Below are 13,075 nucleotides of genomic sequence, written 5' to 3'. Positions count from 1 at the left end.
CTTGGCGCCACGTGTGCAGATGATGTGGCATGCCAAGTCAAATAAGAAAACCAATAGAATCATGACATGTGTCAAAGATGACAAGCCCCCTCCATAAAGCCCAAATGCCATGTCACTTTAATCTGATTGGCTGAATGGAATCCTATTCCAATCGCAACTCCTCTATTCTAAAACTATAAATAGGGGTCCTCATAATTCAGAAAAGACATAGAAAATTCTAAACAAGAAGCTAGAGAAACTCCGTGGTACAAACGCCATTTAATTCTCTACAAAGCTACAAGTTTAAGAATTCAAGCATTCAAGTTCAAGAACGATCAAGATCAAGACCACCGAATTCAAGAACAAGCTCGAAGCCATTGAGTTCAAATAAAAGTCAAGATCAAGATAAAGTTCAAGTTCAAGTTAATCATAGATTCAAGAACAAGCTTTAAAGCCCTTGAATTTATATTTGAAAAGGCGAATTCAGAGGAATTATAGAGATTGTAACACTCGCATTTGAAATAATAAAATCGATTGTTGCTATAATTTTCCGTTCTTGATTATTGTTTTCTCGACGAGAATTTTATTGTCTACAAATTCTGGCACGCCCAGTGGGACCAAATCTGCCCTTCATCTCTTCTCTCTTAAATCAAATTTGAAAATCTGAAGCTGCAAAGGTGGAAGAATGAATACTTCAAGCCTCGTCTTTGAGTTTCACAAGTCTACCCTCTGTCAAGCCTTGAAGCAGGGGGCATTTGTACACATTGAAATTTTGTGGGACTCTACAAGATGCGTTCAATTCGAGTTGGGACTCTACAAATTGTGTTCAACTCAGATAAGGATTCTTGGAGGCTACTCAACCTTAAACCCTAGTTTACGCCTATATAAAGGGTACTAAATCCCCTTAAAAGGCATCTCGAAAAATCCACAAAGAGATCAAGATCTCGAATACTCCACAAATTGATGGATTATTCATATAGAGAGGTCGAATCTAAATCATCCTAATTCGAGAAATACGCCACTAACGGCCCTCGAATCATGGATAAATTATCTTAGAGAGTAGAATCAAGGGAGGAACAGATTTGTACTCACAATCTTGATGAATAAAATTATGTTTCTTCACATTTTATTTGTATGGTTTATTTATTATCCATATGTTTAAAATTTGTTGCAAACAACTACATTTTATATGGAGGAGAGAGGCGAGCGATACTGGGAGAGAGAGGAAAAAGGCGAGAGGGAGGGGGAAAAGAGTGGGAGAAAGGTGAATTGTATGTGTATATTGATAATATAATTGTATATTATACATATGTATTTGTATATATGGCAAGAGAGATTGGGAGAGGGAGGAGAGAGGCGAGCGAGACTGGGAGAGGGAGGAGAAAGGCGAGCGAGAGAGGGCAGAGAGTGGGAAAGAGGTGAATTGTATATGTATATAATTGTAAATTATACATATACATTTGTATATAGGGCAAACGAGATTAGGAGAGTGAGGAGAGAGGCGAGCGAGATTGGGAGAGGGGGGAGAGAGGCGAGTGAGAGAGGGCAGAAAGTGGGAGAGAGGTGAATTGTATATGTATATAGGTTAAATAATTGTATATTATACATATGTATTTGTATATTCTGGCGAATTATACATATACAAACATGACTTATTATACAAATTCGAAGTCATCCCACATATAAATGTATAATGTTAATCGCGAGTGGTAATTATATCAAACTATAGCTATGATGAGTAATTAAATAATATAAGTTTACTTTGTTGCGTAATTTTCCCTTTAATTTAGCCTATGTCATGTGTCACTAATCCAAATGAGAACTTGGGAAGTGGATATAAGAGAAATGAAGAGGAGCTGGATCCTTTATATTCATATGCACAAGTACCTCTGTCACGTTGACTTTTAAATTTAAATATCAACTGCCTGAGCATCCATTTCAATTTCTAACAGTTGTATGTTGTGAATTTGGGAAATGCGAAGACCGTGAAATAATGCAAGCATTTCAGTAGCTAAAGGAAATGTGTACCGATCCCATGAATCCAATAATCCACGATCCAGCAAAATCGCAAATGATTCCACCAAAGCCTCATTTTCGAGTAGTCCGCGAGTTTGCCCCATCAGTGTTTAATTTGAAACCATTAAGAGGAGGGGACCAAGATAAGTCGATGGAAATGGGAATTCAAGGGTGTGAGCTTGGTCCCAAGGAGTGAAACTAAATAGCCTTTTGCATAGTCTATCTGTAATCTGGATATTTATTGATATGGTTAAAGTGGTTATTGTTTCGATTAATCCAAAAAGTCCAAAGACCAAAGCAAACAAGGGCGGACGAAGGAAGATGAGACAATAAAATTTTTGCATAGGGGCAGAATAATAGAATGTGGTTGGTGTCTTCGACTGAGTTGTGGCATTGGAGACAAGTATCAATCAGAGAAATGAAATGCTCACGAGAAATGGTTAGTGGGGAGTTTTTGATGACAACACTGCCAAACAACAAACGTATATTAAATGAGACCAAGCTAAATGAGGTGGTGTTGGTATCGTCGATGGCTGGACGAATGACTTTATAAAGAGACTTAGTGATGAAAATCCTATTGGAGGTTAATCCCCAAGTGCGAGTGTCAGTAGCATGGGTGTATATAAGGATATAGGTTTGATTTAATGTTATGGATCGTTGTGTCATCTAAAGTGTGAATGACCTGGTTTAAATTCCATCGATGATTAAGAATGTAGTGCGCTACTCGTTGTGTTAGGGCATTCCGAGGTAGAGGCGCTATAAATTTCTGTCTAAGAGTATCGTTTGGATTAAACCAAGTGTCTTCCCAAAAGAGAATGTCTTTTTCATTGCCAATTTTTGACAGAATGCCTTGTTGACAAGTTATCGAACCTCTAAGAAGGGTTCGCCATAAGGGAGTAGTGGTCTTTTTGGGGCAGCCTTTAGAGGAATTATAATGAGTTATGAGTAATTTGAACAAAGGAGCTGAGGGGTTCATCACTAATCCCAAGACCTCCTGAAGATCGGTTTGAAGTGATGGTTTTCCATTTTATAAGGTGTAGTTTGCGAGCTTGGGTAGTAGACCCCCAAAGAAAATATCGTTGAAACTTGGTAAGAGAAGAGATTACCTGTTTCGGAAGAACGGTGAATTGCATGACATGGTTTGCAAGGCTGTTAAGATTGGAGCGAATAAGAGTAGTTCGCCGTGCCATGGTCAAGAATTTTTTTTCCATCCTTCCAGACGTTGTTTGAAAATTGTCAATGCGGAATTGGAAATCACTGCTTTGATAACGAGTGTGGGTAAGAGGAAAGCCAAGATATTTGCCCATTGCAGTTCCTTCTTTCATATGTAGGGAACTAGTAACATACTCCTTATCTTCCTGGAAAAAATTTCTCGATAGGAAGATGAGAGATTTGTTGTAGTTTATATTTTGCCAGGTAAATGAGGAGAAATTATTGACTGTGTCGATGATGGTGTTACAGTTTTGCTGGATTATTTTGGAGAAAAGAATAATAACATCCGCATAAAATTCATGGGAGATAGGAATACCATGTCGTCCGAGCTTAATTGGAATCCATCTGTTCTGATGGACACTTTGGTGAATGAACTGTGATAAAAGCTCCATACACATGATAAATAAATAAGGTGAAAGAGGATTACCTTGTCGAATACCACACATGGGTTGGAAGAAATATGTTCTGGTGCCATTAATGAGAATAGAGATGGAGGAAGACGTAACAAGGACATAATCAAAGTCGATAGGTGTTGAGGAATGTCAAAAAAGGTTAGGACTTGGCGAATAAAGGACCATTCAAGTTGATCAAAGACCTTTTCCATATCTAACTTAAGAAGCATACTCTCTACTTTTCCTTTCATGCGTCGATAGCTAGATAAGATTGTTCGAAATAAATTTTTATATGAGCGGAAAATCGACTGCAAGCAAAATAAATAAAAGAAAAAAATATGATTTTTATTAAGGAATCGTTGGGAGTACAATTCTGTTGTTCTCTTGATTCTCTCTCCTAAGTTTCTCCGCGATTCGAGGGCCTTCAGTAATGTATTTCCTGAATTGTTGGATGATGTTGAGATGTTATCAATCTCTGGGACGTCGGAAAGCACTTCGTCATTGTAAGTCGATCTCCGGGAAGAACTCCGTTGACCACTCCTTCGAAGAGCTGTGAACTCGATGTTGTACCTTTCTCCAATTTGCTGAATGTTTGTTGAAGAGTTTTCTTGATGCCTTAGAATGTCATGTTTTAAAATATTATCTAATATATTAAATATTTGGATAATCCTTTCCTAGGGATAAAATAAGACCTTGTATGAGGTATATTTGGATTAGTTATACCTCATATAAGGTCTTATTTTATCCTTAGGAAAGGGAGGGATAGATAATCCAAGGTTTAGAGGTTTCTTGGATAAGACCCCTACATGACTAAATTATCCCCAAACCTTTTTCCTATTTTTTTTTTGTAATTAATGTTCTTTTTGTTTTATATGAGAATATTTATAAATATTCATTTAAATTCTCCAAATTTGTTCCATGTAATTTGATGATTTCACAAACTAATATTTTTTTTCTCCATGTTTGAGTAGTTATATTGGGTTGATTTTTATGGGTTTTTTTTTTAAATGTAGTTCGTCGATTGACCACTTGAACTATTTTTTTTATTTTTAAAATAAGCTTCGTGTATTTAAACAATTTAAGTAGCGTTAAATCCATGTTAAGTTCAAGGTATATTTGACCAACAAAAAATTAAAATATACCGTTGACATATCACACCTCAAAAATAATAATATTTTTATATATATTTTTTTAGTATTTAACTTGACTAGTTAAATGAAATATAAAATCTCACAATAACTCAAGGGTATAATAGGAAATAAACTTTTTCTAGAGTTTTAAACCAAATATAAGACTAGGTAGGAAACAATGAACCAAACACTTGATAAAAACTAATTCCTACATTACTAAAACCCTGCATTAATAATTCATGCATTACTAATTCATGTGTTAAAAATTCCTGCATTATGAATCATTGTACCAAACGACGCCTAAATTATATAATTCTTTCTATTTTACCCTTAGAAGTTATTAACTTTGAACGTATGTATTTAAGCAACATAGAAAATGAAGTAAATAATTGGTCAAATTAATTAATCAAAATAAATTACTTCATGACTATTTATTTAAAATTTGACTCAAAAAAACACTAAATAAAAATATAACAATAAATTTACCTGATTTTTTTAGACACATAAAACCTATAGTAACAACTAAATAGATACAAAGAGATTAGATAAAGAATAAAGTACCCACAGCCCCTTCTCCAAATTAATTGATAAAGTAACTTGATATATCACTTTTTGATTTATAATATTCACTTGGTAAATAAAATCCTTTAATTAATAAAAGAAAATCTTGATATACCACTAATCGCCAAAAATGCTTCACCAATATACATGAAAATAACATTTTTATGCCAACTTGTACTCTTTTTGATTTGAACTCTATTACTTAATCCGTCCAATAATAGCTATTTATATATTTTTAAAATACTAATCTACTTTATAAAATTAGTAAATAATTTTATATTAAGTTTTTAGTTTATCTTTATCATTAACTACATTTATTTCATTATTATATTTTTTTAAAAGATTATATTTTTATAATCAAAGAAGAATATAATAAAATTTTCATTTTATTTTTATGTATAATTTTTAAAAAGTATACAAAGCCAATAATAAACCTATACTGTATATGTTATACAGAGAAAAAGTTTTCGTGTTACCTTTTAATCCTCAATGGTGTATAGCATCTAAGAGTATTAAATGATGGCTCAAAACAATCACTAATTGATAAAAATTATACAATAAAGTCACGTAATTATATATTGAGATTATATTTTTATAATGGAATTGAAATACAATAAAAACATCATCACAAAAAAAAAGAAATCGAAGCGATTTTCATTAGTTGAGTGATCATATAACTCGCAACAATAACAATCATCGAATAGATATTTTTCCATCGTCGGACTGCGACGATTCACAGTTTTGTACTTCTTCGATTACAGATTCATCCACCATTATTACAACTTCATCTTCTCCACTTTCCTTTACATCAATCGCTTTCACTTGAATTGGGGCTCTGCAAATCGGGCAGTTACAGTGAGACTGAAACCACATATCAATACACTCACAGTGAAAACAATGATTACATTTGGGCAAAACCCGACCCGTTTCTCCATTTTCAAATTCCGCCAAACAAACAGGGCATTCAATTGGTGGATTGTAAAATTCCGCATCGTAAACGAAAACAGGGAGCGATTTTAACAGCGAAGGGTCAAGTCCTTGAGAAGAAGAATCTGCAATTGGTGGAGCCGGAATCTGGTGGCGGTAGCGACGGCGGCGGTTGTGGTGGCGGCGGGCACGGCGGAGGAGGAATCGATTAGCGTAAAGGTGGAAGAAGGCAATGAGAAAACACACGAAGAAGAAAAGGAGAACAGAGGTAAGCATGAGCTTACCGCTGAACGCGTAATGCGGAGTATCATCATCGCAACAAGATCCGATAGCAGAAGAAGATGAGTACTCATCGTCGTCCATGAAAGTACCAGAAGCAGTGAAAAATGGTTATGCTAAAAAACATAAAAGAGGAAGTTTCCTCACTTGTTGTCGCTGTATAGTATATATGCTGTAGCCGGAGAGGGACTCTGAGCGGCTTATTTCGAAGTTGAAATTTGAAATATTAAATTTTTGACTTAAAAGTTCGATAAGATATTAGAACTTGTAAAATAGTAAAATGTAATTGATTTTAAGGTCAAACAGATATTGAAATTTTGAGAGTAAAATGAGATTTTCTTCTCTAATTAACTTTATATGTATAATCAATTTATGTATTTATAAAGGGGTCGTTTGGTTGAGTAAATAGAAAATAATGTATGTGTTGGTAGTTTCTTATTTGGTATATTTTTTCATTAATTATATATTTTATTGTATATTAAAGTGTGTATTACTAATATTATGGATATTAATAATGTAAAGATATTTGATATATGCATTATCATAGTTAGAGATTCAATTGTCCCTTAAAAGTATTTTTACATTTTTTCCACTATAACTATGAAGGATATTTTTGTATATAAACATTTTGTAGTATGTATACTATTTTTAATACATCCAATCAATAAGGCATAAAAATTAATTCATATATAACTAATAAAAATATTACTAATACATTCAATTAAATATTATTTTTATACGCTCTACCAAATTACCCTAAATTTCTCTCTTTTTTTCTTCTTATAAAATGGAGTAGGGGAAGGAGGAATATTATTTAAAATGTAACTTTATAGGTTATATATTTATTTAGATAGATAAGAGTTGTTGGATGAGAATTATCTATATTTAATTTGAAGCAAAATGTAGTATTAATGGACAAGTGCACTTTGGCTTTTGTCTTCAACTTGCTCAACTCATTCCTCCACATGCAACAAAGATGCCAAAATTTAGATATTTCCAAGATCCTTCCTAAAACATTTTTAACTATAAACTAGAAGAAGTTCATAAGAGATTCCATCAAACAACACAATATTTAAATAGACTAAAGTAGAATACAAAAATATATCCACTCTAAATAATTATGATTTTGCTTCTTTTTATCCCTTGTGCAAATATGTTCTGCAGCATCAGGACAATGAATATCAGTAAAGGATTGGTAAGCATTTATCGAATAGATTCTTTTATTTTTTTAATATAAAAAAAAAAACGTATATAATAAAATAGAGTGAAAAAGTTCACTCAAAATCAAGGATATAGGAGTACTAACTAACAATTGAGTTCAAAATTAGCTCCTTTTTTTTTTAAATGTCAAGTAAATATACGGTGTATAGACACTTAAATTGATTGAATCATAAAAAAATTATTTATTTATATAAAACAATTATCGAAAAAGGGACGAATACTATATATCAAAATGATTGAAAATTACAACAAAATCGAAAGACATTTTCTTCTTTATATTTTTTCAGTTCTAATCTGTAACCTCCTAGTTACATAACAATTATTTTATCGGTTATGTCACGATTTCCCTAATATCTTACTTCTAGTGGAAAAAAAGTGCATGTCAAAACTGAAGGACTTGTTAACAAAGTGACAAATACTTATTCATCCATCAATCAAATTTCAGGCCGGTAAATCTGTTTAGGCATCTTATTTGTCACAAACTTCAACAAAGTATATTTCAAATTATGCCAAAAACCCCAATAATTAATTAAAGATACTACCAATTGGTTGATTAAAACTTTTGAATAAAATCATAAATGTGGGCATTTATTTGATCTGGCTTTTCTTGGTTGATGAAGTGAGCTGCTCCCTCCATTACAACAACTTCCTCTAAACTTGGAACTTCTTTCTTGAATCCACCATTGTGTATATACTCCTTGATTCCAGGAATATTATACGTCAAGTCCAACTCACCCACCACAAACTTAGTTGGGACTTGAATTTTGCATCCACTAAATGGGGCTGTGAGCTCCGCATCGAAATCAGATTAATTTGAAGTTTGAAATTTTATTTGAATATGTAATATGGATTTTCTATTGTGTTTTATTCTCGTAAACGTGAAAATTCAATAATATGTGAAAACGATCGAATTCACTCTTATACAATCTTAATAAGATAATATTTATGATCATATGTTATTATAAACGTCCAAAATATCAACAATAATAGTAATAACTAATTATTCTTTAGTAAAATTACTCCACATGGTACAAATAATCTATTTCCATTAAGCATGAGTTTTTATTGTAAAATTTAAAACAATAGATCTTTTTTACAAAATAGAAACTTATAGAGCACAAATTTTATATTTTTTTAAAAAAATATTGAAATCACAACTTATGAAATTTTAAACCCTACTATTCTTCAAAGAAAATATGGAACTTTAAATCATGATTTGAAATTAAAATTTTAAGTTCTATTCATATTTCATAAACAAATTAAACGTTAATTTTTGGAAAATTGAAAATATATCTTTCGTTTAAAATTATATAACACTCAAAAGCTTTCTCTACTTTTTTAAAACGGTATCAAATCAAGAATTAGACAGACAAATTAAAACGTATAAAGTATATTGGGGGTATACATACTTGTCCATGTTTCTATAGTAGTTCAATCCCCCAGTGAAGCCATTTTTGTTTAATTTCTCAGCATAATAATTGACATCTTCTTGTGTTAGCCATGAAGGTAATGTTGCTGGTAACTGAGCAAAGGCCTGATGAAAGCCAATCTCTTTGGGAATGCAAGGTGGACGTGTATCACGTGAAGAAAGAAATCCTATGATGAGTTTTGCAGTATCAATTGAAGCAAATTCCTCTTCCACTTCCCCAGGTTTCTAAATAATAGCATACTATTAGAAAATCACAAAAATATATACTATCCGTTAATTTCGAAAAAAATTATGTATATCTAGAGAAGTATAAGAATCTATTTGTGACACCTGAGTTTGAATTCAACTACAGTGTTTATTTCAATGCTTTTATTTTAAGAGTTCGCTTATGTATTTACTCACTATTTGTTTAAAAAGAAATTAACTTAATATAAATAAATTGAGGGTATACATAACAAAAAAAAAATCGTTTAAAATAATAAGTAAAAACAGAAATTTAATTAATGTTTAGTAAGTACTCTCTCCGTCCGAAAATGTTTGTCATGTTGTGCTTATCGAAAGTCAGTTTGACTTATTTTCAAAGGTAAATTAGATTACATTAATTCGATATTTTAAACAAAAAAATTAGATATTCTAAAATTATATGAAAAGTACTATAAATTACAATTTTTTGCATATTAATATGATAAAAAAATGCATCTTAAAATATTAGTCAATTTTTATAGTTTGACTCTAAAAATAGAAATAATGACAAATAAGGAGTACAAATTAACGGAGGGAGTAAATTGAACTTTAGAACGTCATTAAACCGTTTGCTCTCTTCACTTGGAGGAAACTAAGTGGGCACAAACTTGAAAGTGAGAGAGAGCTCATAAAAACGAACAAACAAGAATTTAAGAAATTTACTTACTACAAGATATTTCTTTGGGGTGTTTTGTCTGAATGAAGATATTTTTTTAAAAAATAAAATTAGTGAATTTATTATTTTATTTTTTTATATTCGATACGTAACTAAAAAATGTTAGCATAGCTAATTTTGATAAATACCATGGAGTAAGAGTGGGATGAGGGCTATTGGACTAATACACTTTGTTGACGAGTTTTAAAATCATATATTTTGTATATTTGTTTTACAAAATTTAATTTACCCCTTCGTTTAAGAATAGTTAAGATTATACTAATTTAGGATGTCTTACATTTCCATAAACCAAACTTAAGAAACACTTTCCTCCCTACCATCCACACCCTTACAGCTCAATCTGAAACAAGTTTTGATCGGCTCAAAGAATACCAGCTATCAAAATTTCACCCTTATTTTCATTCATATACCCAAAAAAAAAAATTGAATGGAAAGAGAACTATCTCGGAGTTTTTTTTAACAAAAAAAAACGAAATAAAAAAATTTTAGATCTAATTCAATCTCTAAAAATTATCTTATAAATATACCTGAACAGTAAAAAAAAAAACCTGAAATCTGCACATGTAATAGTCATCACCAAGCAATTCCCTCAAGCAATCAATCGGTTTCCGCGACGGATTTCTGGGCCGTAACTCACAACTCAGATTCACCAAAGCTTTAATTCGATCAGGACGAAACAAACAGAAAAACCAAGCAATTAGAGCACCCCAATCATGCCCAATTAAGAACACTTTTTCTAGATCCAGAATATCTAACAGAGAAATCAAATCACCAACAATGTGAAAAGCAGTATAACTGCTGATTTCCGATGGAATTTCAGTGTCTCCGTAACCACGAAGATCAGGTGCAATAGCTCTGTAACCTTTGTTAGAAAAGTAAAGCAATTGATGGCGCCATGAATACCATAACTCAGGGAAGCCATGTAGAAATAGAACTGCTGGACCTTCACCGATTTCAGCTACGTGCATTTTGATTCCATTAACGGAGACAGTTTTGTGCTGTATTTTCTCCATTTTCCTCTGTTTTTTTTTCACTCTTTCCCCTGTTTTTTCATGGATAGAGCTTTTTCAGTTTATTTTTATAATGTCAACTTGTTGTTATTCCTTCTTTGCCAAAATAAGTGTTGTGTGTTAGGGTTGTTTGTTAGGGGCTCATTTTGGCGTGACGGATAAGAATAAATAGTTATGAGATTAAAAAGTTTGAGATTATTTATCGGATAGTGAGGAGATAAGTTGTTTCAGGATAATTAATCTTGAAATAATTTATTACCAATCAAACGATCCCATAAAATTATGCCGATTATGTCATAATACTAGTGTAGAAAGTATTTCCACAACTCATCCTTACCGTTAACCCGTCATTCAATTTTGTTAGAGGTTTACAAGTATATATACATATACTAAAGGGTTTACGAAAAAACCGAGAAACCCACACTTAGATTTGCTCCTATTTATCTCAACTTACAGTAAAATCTCTCTAAATTAATACACAGTTAATTAATAATTTCTCTAAGATAATATTTTCTTTCGATTCAAACTTGAGTCGATGGAAAAATTCATTTATTTCGATAAGATAATAATATAATATATTTTCAGAAGACCCCTGTATAAATATATGGTCTCGTTAATATATAAATTAATAATTCTTTAAAAAAGACAAATATATCTAAGATAATTTGGGGAAATATGATTATATTGTTTTTATTTTTTTCTTAAAAATTTAAATCTAGTTGAAGTTCATCTCTAATTTTTCTTATTGTATCCAAAAATTTCGGTGTCATCTTTTTTTACTGCACCATAAAACTGCGATGAGTTCTAGTTACGATAAGTGTTTTTTTTTCGCTTACTGGCTCCAAATGTATTGTACCATCTTCGGCTTTATCATCATTATTGTTTTTCCAATGATATCTACAATTTCTTCTAAGACTTTAACCTATGAACATGTATCATTTTCATCTATCTGATAGGTCATTAATATGATTCTGAGATTATTAATCACAACCACAAGTTCATGAATGATGTTTTACAAGTGGATTCATTCAAATTCTATGAGATCTTATCTCTGAATGAATTTTGCAGAAACAATCTTTAAATTAATTTATTGATTAAATAATATCTCTATAAAATAATATTATTTTATAATTTCACCAATATTAATTTAACGAGATCCTGCTGTATATGATACACTTTTTTAAAAAATTAATCTAAAAAAAAATGACATTTCTCTATAGTTAGTATTCTCTTCATTTAAAAATAATAATAACAAAATTTTAAAATTTATACAAAATAAAGAAGATTTTTTCTTGTGATCCTAGCTTAGAAAAATATCAAATGTACAAAAATATTTTGCATTGTAGGTGTTATAGGCAGCGGCGGCTCTATGCTTTTTTTTAAGGAATATACCTCAGGCCCCTAATTTCAAAAGACAGTTGTCGACCATTTAAATTCACATATAAGATAATTTATTTTATTATTATAATAGAAATAAAGAAGTAAATAATTTTGAAATCGACTAATATTTCAAATTGTACATAGAAAAAATATTCTACATTTCATTTTAAAATTAGGAAAAAATCTCATGTCATCGAACTTACAGAAAAATCTTATTTATGTCATCAGTTAAAAGTTTGGCTCATTTATGTCATTACTGTTAAAGAAATGGCTCATTCATGTCATTATTTTTTAGCAATATTTTGAAAAGTCATTTTGACACGTGGCCAATTATAATTCGACCATGTCATCAATTTTTTTTAATAAAAAAATCATAATTAAATAAATTGATGACATGACCGAATTATAATTGACTACCATCATCAATTTTTTTAATAAAAAAATCAAAATTCTGAATAAAAATTGAATTTTTTTTTCATGTTTTTATTAAAAATAATTGATGGCGTGACCAAACTATAATCGGTCACATGTCAACAATGGTTTTGCAAAATCACTGTTAAAAAATAATGACATGAATAAGTCTTTTATTTAGTGATAATGACATAAATGAACCAGATTTT

At 31.1% G+C, this 13,075-nt stretch overlaps 3 protein-coding genes across 6 annotated transcripts; all 3 read right to left on the bottom strand.

Moving 5' to 3' along the window:
• Positions 1-2,422: 2,422 nt before the first annotated feature.
• Positions 2,423-3,605, bottom strand: LOC114074086. Its single transcript, XM_027912000.1, has 2 exons — positions 3,102-3,605; positions 2,423-2,461 (listed from the first exon to the last, which is right to left on the bottom strand). The coding sequence occupies exons 1-2, from the start codon at positions 3,603-3,605 to the stop codon at positions 2,423-2,425; spliced, it is 543 nt and encodes a 180-aa protein (XP_027767801.1).
• A 2,256-nt stretch (positions 3,606-5,861) lies between these two features.
• LOC107031467 (RING-H2 finger protein ATL2-like) lies at positions 5,862-6,783 on the bottom strand. The gene has a single exon (XM_015232859.2). It carries the CDS (start codon positions 6,578-6,580, stop codon positions 5,984-5,986), a length of 597 nt encoding a protein of 198 aa, XP_015088345.1. The 5' UTR covers positions 6,581-6,783; the 3' UTR covers positions 5,862-5,983.
• A 667-nt stretch (positions 6,784-7,450) lies between these two features.
• On the bottom strand, positions 7,451-11,215 carry LOC107031465 (epoxide hydrolase A-like). Of its 4 annotated transcripts, none has more exons than XM_015232856.2 (3): positions 10,593-11,213; positions 9,127-9,371; positions 7,451-7,654 (listed from the first exon to the last, which is right to left on the bottom strand). In XM_015232856.2, exons 1-3 carry the CDS (start codon positions 11,076-11,078, stop codon positions 7,633-7,635), a joined length of 753 nt encoding a protein of 250 aa, XP_015088342.1. In that variant the 5' UTR covers positions 11,079-11,213; the 3' UTR covers positions 7,451-7,632. The 4 variants fall into 4 exon arrangements, with proteins under 4 accessions (XP_015088342.1, XP_015088344.1, XP_015088343.1 ...); XM_015232858.2 differs by lacking the exon at positions 7,451-7,654 and adding an exon at positions 8,115-8,518 and having other exon boundaries at positions 9,128-9,371; positions 10,614-11,215; XM_015232857.2 differs by lacking the exon at positions 7,451-7,654 and adding an exon at positions 8,358-8,500 and having other exon boundaries at positions 10,593-11,212.
• Positions 11,216-13,075: the final 1,860 nt, after the last annotated feature.

Source organism: Solanum pennellii, chromosome 9 (assembly GCF_001406875.1).
Source record: "Solanum pennellii chromosome 9, SPENNV200".
Lineage (NCBI taxonomy): Eukaryota > Viridiplantae > Streptophyta > Magnoliopsida > Solanales > Solanaceae > Solanum > Solanum pennellii.
The sequence above is the reverse complement of the archived record's forward strand: the minus strand, read 5'-3'. Positions and strand labels throughout refer to the sequence as shown.

What these genes read in the sequence shown, in the direction of transcription:
- LOC114074086 (XM_027912000.1), bottom strand. Translation starts at nt 3,605, where the DNA reads ATGTGTATGGAGCTTTTATCACAGTTCATTCACCAAAGTGTCCATCAG. An exon ending in TCACCGTTCTTCCGAAACAG is followed by an intron (nt 2,462 to 3,101) that starts GTAATCTCTTCT and finishes GTTGTTTGGCAG; the next exon opens with TGTTGTCATCAAAAACTCCC.
- LOC107031467 (XM_015232859.2), bottom strand. Translation starts at nt 6,580, where the DNA reads ATGGACGACGATGAGTACTCATCTTCTTCTGCTATCGGATCTTGTTGC.
- LOC107031465 (XM_015232858.2), bottom strand. Translation starts at nt 11,078, where the DNA reads ATGGAGAAAATACAGCACAAAACTGTCTCCGTTAATGGAATCAAAATG. An exon ending in ATTACATGTGCAGATTTCAG is followed by an intron (nt 9,372 to 10,613) that starts GTTTTTTTTTTT and finishes GCTATTATTTAG; the next exon opens with AAACCTGGGGAAGTGGAAGA. An exon ending in CTACTATAGAAACATGGACA is followed by an intron (nt 8,519 to 9,127) that starts AGTATGTATACC and finishes ATTAATCTGATT; the next exon opens with TCGATGCGGAGCTCACAGCC.